A 19,058-nucleotide genomic window follows, 5' to 3' on the forward strand; every position below is an offset into this window, starting at 1 on the left:
CCTTTCCAGCTGTGCATCCACAGGCTGTACTCCCTTTCCAGCTGTGCACCCACAGGCTGTACTCCCTTTCCAGCTGTGCACCCACAGGCTGTACTCCCTTTCCAGCTGTGCACATCCACAGGCTGTACTCCCTTTCCAGCTGTGCATCCCCTCCCGCACCCCCACGGCCGCTGTTCCCGGCCCGCAGCGGGGCTGGCACAGCTCGCAGCCGCGGTGCCCGCCCCGGTGGTCGCGGTGCCCCGTGGGTCCCCCCGGCTCCCAGCGGGCACGGCCGTGCCGGGCGTGCGGGACGTGCCCCGGGAGCCGCTTCCATGGGCGGCGCGGCTCGGGCGAGCCGGGACGCGCCGAGCCGGGCTGTGCCGGGCCGGGCTGTGCCGCGCCGAGCCGGGCTGTGCCGGGCCGGGCTGTGCCGCGCCGAGCCGGGCTGTGCCGAACCGCGGGGGCCCCGTCGGGCCGGGGGATGCGCGGGCGGCTCCGGGACTACAAATCCCAGGGTGCCGCGGCCCGAGGGGGCGGGCGGGAGGAGCGGCCGGGGGTCCCCCCGCCCTGCTGATGTGTCCGGGCGCTGCGGGGGGAGCGCGGCCGGGGCTGACGCGTGTCCTGCCCCGCAGCGCTCCGGCGCCGGCAGCCGGCCATGGCCTCCAAGCTGCTGCGGGCCGTGGTGCTCGGCCCCCCCGGCTCGGGCAAGGGCACGGTGTGCGAGAGGATCGCCCGCAGCTTCGGGCTGCAGCACCTCTCCAGCGGGCAGTTCCTGCGGGAGAGCCTCGGCGGCGGCGGCGGTGAGTGCCCGCGGGGCCGCCCCGTCGGGACCGGGACCGGGACCGGGATCGGGATCGGGATCGGGAGCGGGAGAGGGAGAGGGAGCGGGAGAGGGAGCGGGGGGTCCCTGCCCGCGCATCTCCGGCGGGGCAGCGCTGGCACGGCGTGGGGATGCGGATGGAGGTGGCGGTGGGATGGAGGCGGGCAGGGATGGGGATCCGTGCCCGCGGCGGGCGCACCACAGGTTGTTTTCTTCCCTGGCACGGCTCATTCATCGCCTGCTCCCTCCCGCCGGAGCTCGCCGAGCCGCTCGGGAAAAGCGGGATCGGGAGCCGCGGGGTGCCGTGGGTGAGCGATGGTTTCATTATCGCTGTGCTGGGGCATCGCGGCTCCGGACAGGGCGGTGTGAAGACCCCAGCGGCGCTGGCCGGGGGCTCGGGCGTGCGCTGCCCTTGTGAATAACTCCATCCTGCCCAGGGGATGCGCGGCAGATGGCTGGAATGCTGCGGCATTCCCACGGCGGCACGGATGGATTGGGAAGGAGCGTTTGTCCGGAGGGAGCACCTGCCGGGAATGTCGCCGCGGTCCCAGGAGCGAGGACACGGGTGTCAGCACGCACCTCGCACACCCGGCTCCTGGGGCTGGGCAGTGCCGCCTGTCCCGTGCCCCACACCCAGATCCAAGCCCCGGGAGCCGGGATGCGCCGTGCCCGTGTCCCGCGGGCGGTGAGGGGCTCCTGGCCCGGGCTGGGCTCGGGAGCGGCCGTGCTGAGCCCCAGCTCCGCGGGATTGGGCAATCCCCAGCGCTTCCTTCTGTCCTCCGCTAATGTGTGAAACACCGAGCCGGGGGAAGCTGACTCACCGGGCAGGGGAGCGGTGAAACGGCCTCGATGCAAAACAAGCCGAGAGGTTTGGAAGTGATTTCTATTTTAGAAGGATGGCATAAACAGGGAGGGAAATTAGGGAGGGTAAAGTTTTGGAGAGGTGCGTGGTCCGGCAAGGGTGTTGCACGCAGCTCATGTAAAAATACCCAGATTTCCTTTTGTAAATAAAAAGGACAATAATGTTTGCTTTAGAGGGAGGCTCAAAATTTGGAAAATCTCGCTGAGGGCTTTGGCTGAAGGACAGAAAGCTGGGCTGCAAAGCAAGCAGAGGTGCAGCGTGGGGAGAGGGGCAGCACGGTGCCCACCCAGGACCTGCCACAGCCAAGCTCTGAACCACCAGCTGTCCCAAACTTCACTTTTCAGTCCATGCTCTTGCCACAGAGCTCCTCTGGGGACACTGAGAAGCAAGAAGAGTTCGCTGAAAGGTGTCTTGGGTACATTCAGAAGGAAATAACAAGGAGAAAGGCAGGGAAAATTACTCAGAAGGAAACCAGCCGTGGTTTGGTTCATCTGGCGTGACATTTGGGTCCCACCTTTGACTCAGCCTCTGTGACAGCTCTCAGTGAGCTCCAGTTATTTGTGGTTTTTTTAGTTTTTGTTTTTGTTTTTTCTGCTATTTGCTTTGGACAAGCTGTTACATGACTGTGCCCGGGGGAAACGAGGTGGGAGCAGCTCCTCTGCCCAAGTTTATCAGCTGCGTCACCGGCTTTGTGCTTCAGGGGAGCTGGGGCTCTGCAGAACCAACAGACTCATTACAGGCTCATCCTCCCAAAGGCAGCCGTGAATCCCGTGTTTTTACAGGGATCTCGGCCTGGTGTGCCAGTGCTCCAGGGATTTTCCTGCTGGCCACTGCCAGGCATGAAGAGGCCAGGCTGAGGGCTGGGGGGCACGGGGGGCTCCTGCTGCTGGAGGAAGGCTGAGCTCCCAGCATGGAGAGCATTCCAGGCTGCTGCTGGAGCTGGTACTGGCAGTCTCAGGGAACAAAGACTCACTTTTGAGGCAGGTGAAGCAGCTGAATGCATGGCTGCTGCTAAAGGGCTTGAGTTTTGCTCCAGCAACCCCGAGCACATCCGCCCCCAGCCGTGTGTCTCCTAATTAGTGCCTGTCAGCAAGTGGCTCTCTGCTGCAGGAAAAGGCCTTTGTAACACCTTGGAAAACTTACAGGCTGTGTTTTGGTGCCAGGCAGGGGTGCTGGAGGGTGGTGAGCCATTTTTTTGGCCAGCATTTGCCCCGGAACCCAGGTGGTTGTCTCTGGTGTTGGCAGCATCCCCAGGTCTTAGCAGGACTCTGCTTTTCATTTGCCAAACAACCAAATTGCTTGTCCTGGCTTTGGCTGAGGGTCTGTGGTCTTGTGTCTGTCCCACTGCTCCCTGTCAGGTGCTCTCTTGGAGCCAGAAGTGGCTCCTGTCCCCTCCTCGTGACAGATTTCCTCTGTGAGCGTCCACAACAAAATTCCCTGGGGGATGTGGGCTGTGCACGGCCCGGCCCCACTGCCCCTCTCCACACCTTCCCCACGGATTGTGGCCTTTGCTGGCCACACTGGCCTGGTTGGTGGCCAAAGCTGAGCCCAGGGGGGCAGCCTGGCAGCCCTCTGCTTTTCCACAGGTGCCTGCTGTGTCCCTGTGTGTGGGGGCAGTGCTCTGACCACAGGGATCTCTCCCAGTCCTGGCTGTTGCCTTCCAGAGAGAATTCACAGAATCCCAGAATCCCAGACTTCACAGAATCCCAGAATCCCAGAATCACAGAATCCCAGAATTCACAGAAGCACAGAATGACTGGGATGGAAGAAACCTCCAAGACCATCGAGTCCAGCCCAGCCCCAGCACCCCAACTGCATCCTGGCCCCCAGTGCCACATCCAGGCTTTGTTAAACACCCCCAGGGATGGGGACTGCACCACCTCCCCTGCAGCCATCCCAGAGCTTTATCACCTTTCTGTGAAAACCTTTCCCTGATCTCCAGCCTGAATTCCCTGGGTGCAGCTGCAGGCTGTGTGCTCTGGCTGTGTCAGTGCCTGCAGACAGAGCCCAGCCCAGCTGAGCACAGGCACCTTTCAGACCCCACATCCCTCCTGTACCCCGAATTTGGGGTCACATCTGTCTGCTGCCCCCTAAAATGACCTCCTGGTGCTGAGGGCAGGTGGATGCAGCCTCTGTGTCAGGGAGAAGGTCCCAAAATTGGGGTGACATCTGTTGTGGTGGTGCATTGGTGCCCTTTGCACGCCCGGGGTTCCTCCTCTCTGTTAGCTCCAGGCTGGGCTGCTGTAGTCTAAATAATGGGAAAAACAAATCCTGGAAAAGGTTTTGGATAGGGAGAAAGTCCAGGGCTGTGCTGCAGGCTCTGGAGGCTGCCCAGGGCTGTGTTTGGGAACAGCTTCTCCTCCAGCCTGGCCTGCCTGGCCCTGGGTGGCTGCTGGGTGGCCTTGGGGCTGGGACATGTCCCTCACAAATAACACGTCCCTTAATACCCTTACAAATATAAAAAATGCCACTCTATACCTACAAAACAAATCTATAAATACAATTAAAAAAACCTTTAAAAACCCCAACAATTATGCATCCTTTCATTATTTGAAAAAAATTATAATTAAAATTAATTAAATTTTAAATTAATTTAATTATAATTAAATTATAATTTTAAAAATCCCTTATCTCCATAAAAAATAAAACTAAAAATAAAATTTTAATAAAATCCACAAATGCACTCACCGCTCTAAAACTAACTTTAAAAAACCCAATCCCATCTAAATAAACAAATAACCCCTAAAAAAACCCTTAAATAGAAAAAAAAAAAAATTAAAACATTACCAAAAACCCCCACATTAAACCAATAAAGAATCCCTAAAAATCTCCAATATTTATCATTCATTAAAAAACCCCCAATTCTTTAAAATTACTTCAAAATCTCCAAAATAATTAATAAAAAAAATTGAAAAATAAAACCACTGCTACCTAAACTGCCTTCTCTTTCAATCATTCCCCAAACAAATACCCTGTTATTATCATCAGTTGTCCCTCAGGGGTGGGACACGTCCCTTGGGGACAGATCAAGGTCACTTGGGGGGAGCCACAGGGAGCTGGAGTCCCGTGAGTTTCAGGGCAGATTAAACCCACAGCCACCAGATTAATGGGATTAAAGCAGGAGTTGGCAGGCTGGCTTTGAGCTCAGCACACTCCAGAGCCCTTTGCTACCTGGAGTAACTGCAGAGTAAAGCCTGCAGCCCAGCCACAGCAACGGGGTTTGGTGCTACAGGGTGAGCCCCAGCTCCTGGGGGGGCCAGGATCCCCTCCCTGCTGGGGAAGGACTCCCCAGACCCTGCTCCCCTTTGGAATGGAGCTTTTCTGTGGGGCTGGGGGCTGGGAAGGGGATGGCAAACGTTAAATTTGGACATTAAACTGCCTGGAAGAAACCCCGAGGGCTGCAAGGTTGGGATGATGCTCTCAGTGCATCCGGGGGGTCTGGAGAACTCTGGAGGTCCTTCCTGCAAACCCAGAGCTGCTCCTCCTTGGAGAGAGGAGATGTGGCCGTGCTTTGGGGGAGGGAGAAGCTCCAGGAGCTTCACACACGGAGGGGACAGGGGAGCAGCAGGAATTGTCCGTGGTGGAGCTGTGGAGAGCTGTCCGTCTGTCCTGGGGCGTGGGAAAGCTGCAGCCCCGGGGCAGCAGGGCTGTGGGGCTCTGCTCTGTTCCCACACGCTGCTCCCAGCCCCGGGGTGTTCCTGCCTTCAGCTCCAGGCCTGGCTCCAGCAGCCCTGCTGAGCCACAGCTGCTCCCTGGGATGGCCGTGTGTCCTCAGGTGACAGCCGGACCTTGTGTGGCCTCTCCCAGACCCTGGGGTGGCCAGCCCTCCTTGGGGTGACAGCTGGAATTTGTGTGGCCTCTCCAGGCTCCTGGCATGGCCATCTCTCCTCAGATGACAATCAGACCTTGTGGGACAGCTCCTGGGGTGGCCAGCCCTCCTTGGGGTGACAGATGCGCCTTGTGTGACAGCTCCTGGCTCCTGGGATGGTCAGCCCTCCTTGGGGTGACAGCTGGAATTTGTGTGGCCTCTCCAGGCTCCTGGGATGGCCAGCCCTGCTCAGGTGACAGCCAGACCTTGTGTGACAGCTCCTGGTCCCCTGGGTGTCCATCCCTCCCCGGGTGACAGCCAGACCTCACCCAGCACCTCCCAGCTCCTCCCTGGAGCAGCCCAGCTCTGCAGCGAGCTCATTCCCTGTGAGCCTCAGGCACTGCACAGACCACGTCAGTAAATATAAAAATTCCAAAATCCTGTTTTTATAATGCTGGTGCCCTCGGGGCTCCGTGCTGTTGGCACAATCTGCAGGCTGGTTTTTCCATCCCTGTGTCCTTGGCTTTCCCAGGCGGAACGTGGTGATGTCTGGGCAGTGACAAAGAAGCTGTCATTGAGAAAAGGTGTTCAGTGCTGGCTGCCAGCTGGAATTCCTGCCTGCACGGAGGCAGTGGGATGGTCCCGGTGACTCAGCCCCGTGAGTCAGCGCTGCCCCGCTCCCTGGCAGCTGGCACGCTGGATTCCAGCATCCTGCACTTCTGGCCCTGCTCCAGGGAGAAGGAGGCTGGACCTTTCTTCTGGTGTTGGGAGAAGGACTTGTCACACACAGCAGGGAAAAATCGGAGCATTTTCCAGGCAGATTCTTTGGGCTCTGGGTTAAACCTGGGAGCATGTCAGAGAATTCACAGAATTCACAGAATTTCCAGAATCACTGGGTTGGAAGAGACCTCCAAGACCATCGAGTCCAGCCCAGCCCCAGCACCCCAACTCAACCCTGGCCCCCAGTGCCACATCCAGGCTTTGTTAAACACACCCAGGGATGGGGACTGCACCACCTCCCCTGCAGCCATCCCAGAGCTTTATCACCTTTCTGTGAAAACCTTTCCCTGATCTCCAGCCTGAATTCCCTGGGTGCAGTGCAGGCTGTGAGCTCTGGCTGTGTCAGTGCCTGCAGACAGAGCCCAGCCCAGCTGAGCACAGGCACCTTTCAGGAGCTGTGCAGTGCTGAGGGCACCCCTGAGTCTCCTTTTCCCCAGGGGAGCACCCCCAGCTCCCTCAGGGGTTCCTCACAGGGTTTGTGTTCCCAGCCCCTCTCCAGCCTCGTTGCCTCCTCTGGTTGTGCTCCAGCATCTCAATGTCCTTCCCAAACTGAGGGGCCCAAAACTGGACCCCTGCTCAGGCTCATTCTTCCCTTAGAACAGATGAATTCTCTCCAAGACTTATTTTGCAGAAAGCCCTCCTGCAGCTGAGGAATTCAGCCCCAGCCAGTGCAGGTGCTGCCCATGTGGACACCTCGCTGCAGCCTGGAGAGCCGGAGCTGCCTCCAGTGCAGGATCCTGGGGGTTATTTTTAGAGAGGACTCACACTTGGAGAGGGCTGAAATGTGCTGTCCTCACCAGAAAGGGTGCAAAAAATAGATCAGGGCATTGTTCATTTCTGGTGACAAATGCTATTTCAGCTGCTGTGGGAAGACAGCAGAAGAGATGTCCACGGGGTCCTGCTCCGAGGATAAAGGGGCTGGAGCTCTCCTGGGGCAGGAGCAGGGCTTGTCACACACAGGGAGAAGGAATATTTCAATTTTCCAAATGTTTTCTTTGTGTTTCTGAGGGGCTGAACAAAAATCATGGTAAACCTCCATCATGGAATGGTTTGGGATGAAAGGGACCTTAAATCCCACCCCATTCCATGGCAGGGACACTCCCACTGTCCCAGCTGCTCCAGCCCCAGTGTCCAGTCTGGCCTTGGGCACTGCCAGGGATCCAGGGGCAGCCACAGCTGCTCTGGGAATTCTATTGCAGGGCCTGCCCACCCTCCCATCCAGGAATTCCTGCCCAATATCCCATCCATCCCTGCCCCCTGGCAATGGGAACCATTCCCTGTGTCCTGTCCCTCCATGCCCTGTCCTCCAGCTTCCTGAAGGAGCTGAGGCTGAGGGCTGTGGGAGAGCCCAGGAATGTGCACTTACCTTACAATTACCACAATTATGTTCTCAAGGATGTGATCTTGGGCATAATTTCCTTACCTGAGAGTATCTTAAGTGGAGAGTGTGGAATCTTTCAGCCCTGGGGGTGGGGAGCAGGCTCAGGTGTTCGGGACAGCCCTCACCTGTGCCCACGTGGGAGCCATCTCCCCAGCCAAAGGAGCACACCCAGGGCTTCTCTCTCCGTCAGCTTGGCTTGGCTGAGGCCCAGCATGTTCCTGCTCTCAGGTATCTCAGGAATTCCCACTCCTCCACCTCAAAAATGACTGTGTGGCCTTTCCATCACGAGCAGGGCGGCGCTGCCAACAATCTCCCAGACAGAGGAGGCCAGGCAGAATTTGAGGGGGAGTGATATTTTTTTAAGTGGAAATGTCATGATTTTTTTCTTTTCCATCTATTTTTCTTTCTTGTCTTGAGCAGAAGCTGGAGCCTTGGCCCAGCAGTACCTTGAGAGAGGCCTCCTGGTGCCTGACCACGTCATCACGCGCGTGATGATGGCCGAGCTGGAGAAGCGCCGGGAGCAGCACTGGCTGCTCGATGGTGAGTGCAGAGGGGCAAATCCCAGCCCCCTTGGGACATTCCTTTGTTCCCCGTGGTTTGGCAGCGCCAGGAGGGAGAACAGCCAGGAGGTGGAGGTGGGAGGAGAGGCAGGAGCTGACCTGCTGGCAGGGACATTTCCCGCTGGCCTCGGCACGTGCGTGTCCAGCTGAGCCCTTGGCACGTGGCCGGGAAAGGGAAGGGCAGGGAGAGGAGCTGGGTGTTCCACAAAGCAGGCAGGGCTGGAGACACGCCAGGAAAAACTTCTTCCCTCCTTCACGTGTGTGTGTGTGTGTGTGTGTGTGTGTGTGTGTGAAGCAGCTCCTCAATCCCAGCCCAAAAGCCACCTGAGGCAGAGGGATGGGAGATGCTGAGGGCAAAGAGGCACGGCCTGGGGTCCCTGGCCATGGAATGAGAATCAAAGAATCCCAGAGTGGTTTGGATTGGGTAACACCTTAAAACTCATCCAGTGCCATCCCTGCCATGGCAGGGACACCTTTCACTATCCCAGGCTGCTCCTTCCTGGCCTTGGGCACTGCCAGGGATGCAACAGCCACAGCTGCTCTGGGCACCCTGTGCCAGGGCCTGCCCATCTTCCCAAGGAACAATTCCTTCCCAATATCCCATCCATCCCTGCCTTCTGGCGGTGGGAACCACTCCCTCTCTTCTGTCCCTCCAGACCCTTGCAAAAGATCTCTCTCCATCTTTCTTGTGGGCTCCCTTCAGGTCTTTGAAATCCCTTCCTATCCAAACCATCTGGGATTCTGGAATTCTCTGCTCCAGTTGCTCACTGGCTATCCCAAGGAGGACAGGAGCCTTTCACTGCAGTCTCCTTGATGCCCCCACATCAGCCAGCAGTTTATCCCCAGCACTCTGTGCTGTCCCTTCACGTTTTCCCCCATCATTCCATCCCCCATCCCTGCTCTGCCATTGCCTGTGTCCTCCTGCCTGCCCCCAGCCCCCGTGCGGGGACAGCAGCCACCACCCTGAGCCCCGGGTGCCACATTTCAGGAGCTGCTGTGCTGCAGGAGCTATTTTTTCTCGGAGCCATATGGCGTGTCTTCCTTCCACGCGGCCTGCGCCGCAGCGGGGCTGCGCCTGAGGGATGGGTTTGGCTCCATCCTCGCTGCTCCCCAGCCTCTCACCCCCGTCCCTGCCCAGGTTTCCCTCGGACGCTGGGGCAGGCCAAGGCTCTGGATGGGATCTGCGAGCTGGACCTGGTGATCAGCCTGAACATCCCCTTCGAGACGCTGAAGGATCGCCTGAGCGCCCGCTGGGTGCACCCCGCCAGCGGCCGCGTCTACAACATGGACTTCAACCCTCCCCACACCCGGGTAAGAGCCCCGGAGCCCCCCGGAGCCCCCACAGAAGGGAAACCCGGGAGAAGGGGCTCTGCTCTGCAGGAGATGGGGTGCTGAAGGAGCTCGGGGGGTGCGATCCGGGGCAGAAGGGCTGAGCGCCGTGAGGAACTGTGCTAAATGTTCTGAGGAGTTGTGCTAAACTTTCCTGAGGGATTGTGCTAAACCTTCTGAGGAATTGTTCTGAGGAATTGTGCTAAACTTTCCTGAGTAGTTGTGCTAAACTTTCCTGAGGGATTGTACTAAAATTTCCTGAGGCACTGTGCTAAACTTTCTGAGGGACTGTGCTAAACTTTCCTGAGGAAAGCGGGATTCATGCAGACAGTGCAGGCTGCCCTGGAGCAGAAACTGGAGAAAGTTCCAGAACAAAGCAGGGATTGATTCCAAGGATCTCCTCCATGGATCCACCTCGGGCAGCAGCAGAGCCCAGCCAGGGCTGCCCCCAGGATGAACCCAAATGGCCCCAAAATGCACGAGCGCTGCCGGGGTCTGTCCCTGGGCTCAGCTCTGCTCCATGTGCACATTGCAGTTCAGTGTCCAACCCCACTGCAGCCCCTGCAGTCCCACCCTGCTTGTTTTTCTCTCTGCAGCCCACGGGCTTTGTGCTCCTGGGCTGGGATTGGGATCATCTGTCCTTGGTGCCCAGCTGGAGCAGGAATTGTTTTGTGTCCCTGCTCTGTGCAGAGCTCCCCATCCCCTCGTGTGAAGCCCAGCCCCACACACTAAAGCAGCTCAGAGTCTGAAAATAGAAAACCCAAAACCTGAGGCATCCCCAGGAGGAGGCATGTGGCAGCTGCGGGGTGGGTGACGGGGTGGGTGAGGTCCCTGTGTGACCTCTAATCCCATGGATTCCCACACCTGAGTGCTCTGTCCCCTCAGGGTGTGGATGACCTGACCGGGGAGCCGCTGGTGCAGCGCGAGGACGACAGGCCCGAGGCCGTGGCTGCGCGCCTCAGGAAGTACAAAGATGCTGCCAAGCCCGTGATAGAGCTCTACAAGTGAGTAGGGCATGGCAGAAACCCCAGCAGGGCTCTCAGAACAGCCAGCAGGGCTCTTTGTGCCGTGCCCACAGCCCAAAGAGCCCTGGCAGATTTTTGGGCCAAGCCCTGAGGCCGGACAGGGCCTCCCTTGGAGGAAGGAGGGTGATCCAGAGAAATCCCCAGCTCCTGCTGGTCCTGCTGGGCTCACCACATGGGAGGGGGATTTTGGCCTGGATCCAGGTGGGACATGCCATGAAAAATCCATCCAGGGCACCGAGGGGTTTGGGTGAACCACATTGGCAAGAGGGCAGGAGAAAGGAGCTGGAACTGTGGGGCTGCTGTCCCTGGAACTGTGGGGCTGCTGTCCCTGGAACTGTGGGGCTGCTGTCCCTGGAACTGTGGGGCTGCTGTCCCTGGAATTGTGGTGCTGCTGTCCCTGGAATTGTGGTGCTGCTGTCCCTGGAATTGTGGGGCTGCTGTCCCTGGAACTGTGGGGCTGTTGTCCCTGGAATTGTGGGGCTGCTGTCCCTGGAACTGTGGGGCTGCTGTCCCTGGAATTGTGGGGCTGCTGTCCCTGGAATTGTGGGGCTGCTGTCCCTGGAACTGTGGGGCTGCTGTCCCTGGCATTGTGGTGCTGCTGTCCCTGGAATTGTGGTGCTGCTGTCCCTGGAATTGTGGGGCTGCTGTCCCTGGAATTGTGGGGCTGCTGTCCCTGGAACTGTGGGGCTGCTGTTCCCTGGCCAGTTTGGGAATGCTGGATTGCTGCAGGGTGGTAAATCTGCTGCTCAAAGGGAGTAGAAACCCAGGAATGTTTTTAAGCACATGGCGGGGCCAAAATTGCCCTTGCAGGGAAAGGGGGAGAACTGCAGAATCCCAAAATGGTTTGGGTTGGAAGGGACCTTAAATCCCACCCCATTCCATCCCCTGCCTTGGGCAGGGACACCTCCACTCCCCCAGGGTGCTCCCAGCCCTGTCCAAGCTGCCTTGGTTGGGATTGGCTTCTCCTGACTTCTCCCACCTTTTTTCCAGGAGCAGGGGCATCCTTCACTCCTTCTCTGGCACAGAGACCAACAAGATCTGGCCCTACGTGTACACCCTGCTGTCCAGCAGGATCCCACCCATCCTCCCGGACGAGGAGCACTAACCAGCTCGTGCCAAGCACCAGGATTTCATCCCGTCCTGGATTTGGTTCCCAGCGCAGTGCCAGGGCTGTGCTGGGCTCGGGTGGTCACGGCTGGGTGACATTGGTGGGTACCAGTTACAGCCAGGATCAGATCTTTGTTTGGAAGGTCAAGTCTGCTGGAATAAGGGTTTTTTCCCCCTCTTTTGGGGCTATGGAGCTTTCCTGCCCGTGGTCCATCCCAGATTGGTGGTGCTGACTGGGACATTGGTCATTCCAGGTTTACACAGCTTTGCCATGGTGTCCTTGCCATCCCTTTCCAGCCCCAATCCCTGGCTGTGCCCACATGTGCCATCCTGTTGCTCCACAGGACCGTTTACTGCTGAGGACTCTCTAGGCTGAGGTGTTTTTTTTTTTTCTATAAATTATTTTCTATTAAATGTATTTCTCAGAGAAATAAAGCTCTAGAAAGCAACACTTAGCCCAGTGGGAATTTTGGGAGCAACGTGGAAAACATGTGTACTACAGAGCTGAGAGAAGTGTGGCTCACATTTCCAGCATGAATACACCTAAAGGAGGCAAAACCTTGGTGGTGAAATTTTCCCTTGTGCTCCTTCCATGGGGAGAGCTGAATTCCCTGCTGGAAAAAGCTGCTGTACAGGTTTTTATGGAATGCTGTGGCACTCAGCACAACCTGGGCTGGGGGTGAGCTGCACTCCCTTGTGCTTTCCTGGTTTATAGCTTTCAATACCACAAGATAGCAAAGTCCTAAGAGTTTCTCCCAAGGATTTATCTCCACGTGTGCTTCAGTTTTGGGGAGAAATCTTCAGTTCCACCTTCTGTGCTGCCTTTGTCCCCGAGGTCCCCTGGCCAGGGGGTCCCTTCAGCTGCTCCTGCTGCGTCCCCCAGCAAAGTGTCTCCCTCCCCATGAAATCCCAGAGATCCTTCCTTCCTTGGGGCGCACCCAGGGCCATGCCCAGGTGTTTTCCCACCATTTACAGCATCCTTGGATTGTGCTGGGGCTGGGCTTTTCTCAGCTGGAAGTACTGTCACCCTCTTTCTGCAGGAGGCAGTACCCGAGCAGCGGGGACAATTCTGGCCTCCTCAAGTTGCCTTATTTTATAAACTACACATTTCAGAAAAAAAATAAATAAAAGCAAGATGTGTGTTTGTAAAGGTCTAAAGCAAACAAACATGAAAAGTTCTGAATTTTAGCATCACCTTTTGGGAATTGTGCATGGAGCTGCTGGATCCATAGGGAATTCTGCTTCTGCCAGGGGGACTCACAGGAGGGCAGGAACCTGGCACTGCTGGCACCTCTTGGGCTAATCAGAGCACCTTTCTGCTGCTGGATGTCCCTGGGTTTAGTTTTCCTTTATTTTCCCTGTGGCCCACAGCAGGGAAAAGGGAATGACCAGATTTTTTTAGGGATTTTTTCCAGGTGTCAAACTCCAGCTCCTGCCTGGGTTGATTTATCCCAGCTGAGCATCCTCGTGCTGACCAGGGATCCCCTAAAATTTGCTTCATCCTGGTGCTGTCCCCAGTGGAGCCAGAGTGGGATCACTGCCCACATCCCCTGCTCACCCCTGCCTGGGGAGAGGCCAAAGTGCTCCCACCTGCTCCAGGTGGGAATTTTCCAGGCGGGAACAAAGGGATTGTCAGGTCTCACTGCTGTCCCAGGAGGCCTTTCCATGCCCTGCTGCTGGGAGGCTGCAAATCTTCCAGCTGGCAAGGAAAGCCCATTTCAGAAAGATCTGGGATTTTCCCACAGCCCTGGGATGAAGGTCTGGGCTGGTTTTAGACACAAATCCCAAAACAGCCAAAACCTGTGTGCTGCTTTCTTTGGAACAGCTCTGGGCAGGAGGTTTTAGGGGTTTTTTTAGGCTACAAAAGCAGCTGAGTGCCAGGCAGAGGGGCTGATCCCTGCTTTGCCTTGTCCCGTCCTTGTGTCCTGTCCTTTCCTCCTGCAAAATTCCTCCTGAAGAGAGAATTCCATGCAGCCCAGCACAGGACAGGTCTGAAGATGCCTTTTCCAGGCTTGGAGCCCTATAGTGGGTGTAGAAATCCCGTGGCCGTGCATGCATCCAGCCCTCGGGATGGAATTTTCTACCAGACCTGTTGCATTTTCCGAGACCAAATTCCAGCAGGGAATTTGTCCCTCGCTGTGCATCCCTGCCGTGTTCCCCCCTTCGGTATTTTACTGTGAAGCCCAAACCTTTTGTAAAGCCACAGGAATTTTGTACCGACCCGAGATACTGTGTGGAGGGAGGAGCCTCTCTCTCCCCCCTGGAATGTCACGCCGAGTTTGCTTCCCGGAGTTTTCTTCCCGGAGTTTCTTGCCGGTGAATCGCTGCAGCCTTGTTACTGCTCTCGAGATGTAAATAAAGATTTTCTCCTGCTGATCCCTGTGCTGGCAGTCTGTGTGGGTTGTGCCTTGCCAAGGCAGCAGGGCAGGGTGGACCTGGAGCTCCTTTGCAGGAGCTGAGGAAGAGGAGGAGGAGAGGGGAAGAAGAGGAAGCAGAGCATCCCTGCCTGAAGGAGGCTTTGGATTTGGACACAGCGCAGCACTTTGGGTCCTTTATCTGATATAATCCAAAATATTGGTTAAAAAGCCAGTTTGGATGCAGCCATTTGCTCCAGCCCCCCTATCCTTATCCCAGAATCCCACAATCCCAGTCTGGTTTGAGTTGGGGGGTCCTCAAAGCCCATCTCAAAACACCCTCCCTGCACACAAAGTGGTTTTAATTTCCTTTTTAACTTCTCCTGATAAAAATCCCGGAGAACATGAGGGCAGGGAGGCTCTGGCTGTGTCCTGTGCGCCGGGTAATCCATCACGAGTGCTGGGAACTGGGAATTGGGAACTGGGAACTGGGAATTGAGGTCCCGGAGCTGCAGTGCCTCCTCCCAGTGCCACCAGTTCGCCCGTCGCTGTCATTCCCGAATAACAGCTCGGGGCACTCCCAGTTTGGAGCGAGCAGAGCCTGGGGAATGCTCGGAGAGTGGGAAAACAAGGTGATAAACCGGGAATCTGCAGCCGGGGAGCGGGGGGAGAGCCGCAGCCGGCGGGGGGGATGTCGCGATCCAGGGTCGTGACAATCCGCAGGCGGAGCGGGGACGTGCGGGCAGAGAAATCCGAGGAGGAAAAATATCAACGCAAGCTGGAACACGAACTCAGTCTGAAAACAAAAGCTGGGAGGCCAAAAAGCAAAGGAATGGGAGCCAAAATCCAGCTGGGATCAAAGGCTTGGCTTCCCGCGAGTGGCACCGGGGGAGCTGGCAGGGCACAGGGACACGTCCCCACCCTAGAGCCCGACCTCAGCCCCGGCTGGAGCGGAAAGCAAAAGGAAACGGCCTCGAACTGCACCGGGGGAGGCTCAGGTTGGATGTTTGGAGAAATTTCTACATGGAAAGGGTTGTCCAGCCCTGGATGGATGAGTACTAATCCCTAGAGGGATTTAAAATCCCTGTGGATGTGACACTTGGGGACACGGGGCAGTGGTGGCCTTGGCAGTGCTGGGCTCGATGATCTGAGAGGACTTTTCCAGCCCAAATGATTCCAAATATTTGTTTACAGCCTCACTGGAGTGTTTGTCTGCCTGGTAGCCAGGGAAGTGCCCCAGGTGTGCCTGGATCGGCCCCACTCCCGGGGCTGCAGAGCTTGGACAAGGGACATCCCTGCTGAGTCCATCCAGCGGCATTTGGCATTCTCCAGAGAGGGGAAAAAATTAAGGGGAAAAAACGCAAGGAAAAGGAATAATAATAATAATAATAATAATAATAATAATAATACACACAGGAAAGGGGAAAAACAAAGAAAAGAGAAAAAAAAGAGCAAGAAAAATGAAAAATAAAATTAAAAAGCACTCAGTCACAGGAAAGAAAAAAAATCAAGGTGAAAAAAAGCAAGGAAAAGGAATAATAATAATAATAATAATACTACAGGAAAGGGGGAAAAAAGAAAGAAAAGAGAAAAAAAAAAGAGCAAGAAAAATGAAAAATAAAATTAAAAAGCACTCAGTCAAAGGAAACAAAAAAAAAAAATCAAGGAAAACAAACAAAAAATCCCTGCTGAGGCTCGCGCTGCAGACTCCAGATCCCACTCCAGGCCACATTTTAGGCGGTGTGATATGTCTGCCTCCATCCCCATCCTTCCCTGAGTCTCTGTAATCCCAAAAATAACCCGGGAGCGGCAGGCAGCTGGGCGGCAGCAGCGCCCCGGGCGGGCCGGGAGCGGCCCCGCCGCCGGTGCCGGGCGGAGCAGCGGCGTGCGGGACTCGGTGTGCGGGACCCGGCTGCGGGACACGGCTGAGGGACACGGCTGCGGGACACGGCTGCGGGACACGGCTGCGGGACACGGCCGCGCTCCGCAGCCCCGCAGCATGCACGGCCCCGAGCAGCAAGGTAAGGAAAGGCTCCCCGGAGCTGATGGAGGAGAGGAGAGAGGGGCAGCGAGAAAATTGGGGGTGCCGCGTTTGTGCTGAGTAATTGGGGGAGGCAGGCTGGCATCCCGGCACGGGGAGCATTCCCGGCTTTGCAGGGGGTTATGTAACGGGGCACAGGGAAGGGAGAGCACCCCGAGCTGCGAGGCCGGGCAGGGAAGGCGAGCAGCCGGGATTTGGGGATGTGCCCCCGGGCACGGAGGGTCGGTGCCCAGCGGGAGCACGGACGGCTCTCCTCGCACCCCAAAATTGGGGGCTGCGCTCATCAGGGCTGCCCGGCAGCTCTGCGGCCGTGCTGAATGAAAATAAGGGGATTTTCCGGCTTAAAATAATAAGTGTGTCTTCTCCGCGGCCGGGGCCGGAGCGGCTGCAGGAGGGGCATTGGCGGCGATGTCAGCGCTGCCATCCAATGCTGATCCCGGCCTTTCCCTGCCAATCCAGCGGGAAGCTGACCTTCAGCCCCCCCTCTGCTGTGCCCAGGCAAACACAGGGCTGCATTGCCTTTAAAAAAACCCCTACTTCGGGCCAAAAAAGCAGCTGAAATCCGTAGGTAAATGCGGATATCGCCGCCTCGGCTTCGGCGCGGCTGAGGCAGCCCCGGGAGGGGACGGCGGTGCCGGGGCTCCCCACGGCTCCAGGTAGGTGTTTATCCCCCCGCGGCTGGAAAACAGCCCATAATTCCCGTCTGGCTGCTGTGTTTGTGCCTGTCATTATCGTAGTGTTGTTTTGGATACTGCCAGGGAGAGGAGGAGGAAGGAGGAGAGGAGAAAGAGGAGGAGGAGGAGGAGGGTGAGGAATGTTTTGGGCAAGCCCTCAGGTCTGCAAACTCCCGACTTTATTCTCCCTCCAGGGCCTCCATCTTCTGCTATCCCTCCAAATGTGGATTTCTCTTAGTCATAGCCTTCCCTGACGAGGAAAAAAAAAATAAAATAAATGCCATAAAGGCAGCGTACGGAGCGGTTCCGGCGGCACAGGCGGCGTGACGGCAACACCGGCGCCTCTAAATTTAGCCAGCCGTGGCACAGCCGCCTTGTTTGCATCCCGGGAACGCTCCCGAACGAGGGATGCAGCATTTTGGAGAGGCTGCAGCCCTTAAGGAGGCACCGGGCTCGTCCTTGAGCCGGGCTCTTGGCAGCGGCTGAATTGCTGACCCAACTAATCCCCGCAGCCTAATCCCGCCCCGAGCCGAGGTTTGGGGCAGGATTTGCTCCCGTCCCTCCTGGGAAAAGGGGCTGGGGGTGATGGATTGCAGGGGGACAGCCTGGGAGCCGGGGGTGTCAGGCAGGTTTTGGGGCGGGAGTTGGGGTTTTGGGGCTCAACCTCCCCGAGCACACGCCCGGCTCTGCTCAGGGGCTGGAATTGGCCTTGGGATGGGAATTGGGATTGTCACCGCTACAGGGATGTGGCAAAGGATGCAACTCACCCATGGCAAAGATCCCGACTCAAAGGGGGAGCTGCTCCCCTCCCAGAATCCCCAAATCATCCGGGTGGGAAAAGCCCTCTGAGATCATCGAGGCCAACCATGAATCCAGCTCTGCCCGAGCTCCAGGGATCAGGAGACCGCTACAAACCACTAGAGCTGACCACAGCTCCCACACTTTTGGGGACACGGCCTGGAAATTCCAGAATTCTGTGGATGTAGCAGGCAGAGATGCTGTAATTCCCATAAAAATCAGATTATTGATGCTTCTTCAGGGGTGCATAAAGCAGCCGTGGGAAACTCTCCAATTAAAGTGCCATAAATAGGAATTTATTATTTATATGAAATTATAAATAATTAATGGTTCCCACTAATAATTCTATGATGTTAATGTTTTTACAAGAGGTTTAGTATTTTATTACGATTTTAAATATTATTATACCAAACTAGAAACCCTATTTTATGAGCTCTTACAGTCCCAAAAGTGGACGAGGCCCTGTTTGACGGACACAAACAACATATGGATTTCTTTCTCTTGAATAACTCCTTGTCTTCAGCAGCCAGAAATAATAAGGATGGGAATTTAGATCCCTGAATTAAGGCTGGGAAAGGGAGAGATGGAGAAATTGGGGGTGCAGAGCAAAATCAGGCAGAGAGACTGAGGCCAGGGGCAGGATTTGCTCCAAATCCCAAATCCTCTGAAATGGAACTTTTGCCATGTAGGAAAATTTGAATTTATTCCCTTCGCCAGATCATGACTGGAAGCAAAAAAAGAAATGATCCTAAAAACCAATTGAATTCCTTTTCCAAGTGAGCAGCACGTGGATTAAAGCCAGGACATAGAGAGAGCAGGAGCAGCCCTGTGGGGTCTGCTGGAGGAACCCTTTGGAAGTGATGCTCGTTATAAACCTGAACCCCAACTGCCTCAGTCAGCACCTGTAAGTCACCACAAGCTGAGACAAATACGATTTTAGAATATTTTATATCAGCCAGAGTAGCGAATCTTTAATAATATTATTTTCCCTGTTAGTTTTAGGTAAAAGCCCAAATTCTGGCAGAAGGTAGAACCACATTAATGGGGTTGTGTTGCTTCTGTCAACTCTCCTGTGCTACCAGACCCTCCTGCATCTTCTTGCCCTGGGCCTCTCTTAAATATTCACCCAGGAAAGTCCATCCCAGTGAGGCCTGGAGTGAGAACACATCATTCCCCCTCAGGAAACCCTCACCCTATCCATCCTGGGGAAGGGATGGCAGCCCCAGCTGAGATTTCCCTCTGTTTTCATGGAAAATCTGATGTTCCTGATGGCTCAGAGCTACCTGAGACCACGACCTGACCATTCCATGGAGCTCTCTGCTGCTGGGCCTGACCTGAGCTCAGCAGCTGCAGCTGATGCAACCCCACAATGACATTTGGTTGTATAATTTTCCTCCCTGTTTTCCCCACCAGCCATTTTCCAGTGCAGTCAAGACCCAGAGCCCAGATTTTCCTCAGGATTTAACCACGTACCTCACAGTGAATGGGAAATGATGAATAAACAGCAGTTAGGCCACAAGATATCTGATTTTTACCAAAA

The 19,058-nt window shown here is 56.1% G+C and overlaps 2 protein-coding genes across 3 annotated transcripts in view; both read left to right on the forward strand.

Annotated features, from left to right (window-relative positions):
- The first annotated feature begins 510 nt into the window (after nucleotides 1–510).
- On the forward strand, nucleotides 511–14,027 carry AK4 (adenylate kinase 4). The gene is made up of 5 exons (XM_064429152.1): nucleotides 511–779; nucleotides 8,051–8,170; nucleotides 9,329–9,501; nucleotides 10,405–10,523; nucleotides 11,535–14,027. The coding sequence occupies exons 1-5, from the start codon at nucleotides 635–637 to the stop codon at nucleotides 11,647–11,649; spliced, it is 672 nt and encodes a 223-aa protein (XP_064285222.1). The 5' UTR covers nucleotides 511–634; the 3' UTR covers nucleotides 11,650–14,027.
- Nucleotides 14,028–15,790: 1,763 nt separating this feature from the next.
- DNAJC6 (DnaJ heat shock protein family (Hsp40) member C6) overlaps nucleotides 15,791–19,058 on the forward strand; it is a 42,024-nt gene continuing 38,756 nt past the window's right edge. The window contains exon 1 of one of the 2 annotated variants that reach the window (XM_064429154.1): nucleotides 15,791–16,026. Coding sequence is in view for 1 of the 2 variants with exons in the window: in XM_064429155.1 (XP_064285225.1) it covers nucleotides 16,005–16,026 (22 nt within the window). In the remaining variant the exon portion in view is untranslated. The remainder of the gene's footprint in view (nucleotides 16,027–19,058) is intronic. The other variant, XM_064429155.1, reaches the window with a different exon arrangement.

Source organism: Passer domesticus, chromosome 7 (genome assembly GCF_036417665.1).
Source record: "Passer domesticus isolate bPasDom1 chromosome 7, bPasDom1.hap1, whole genome shotgun sequence".
Classification (NCBI taxonomy): domain Eukaryota; kingdom Metazoa; phylum Chordata; class Aves; order Passeriformes; family Passeridae; genus Passer; species Passer domesticus.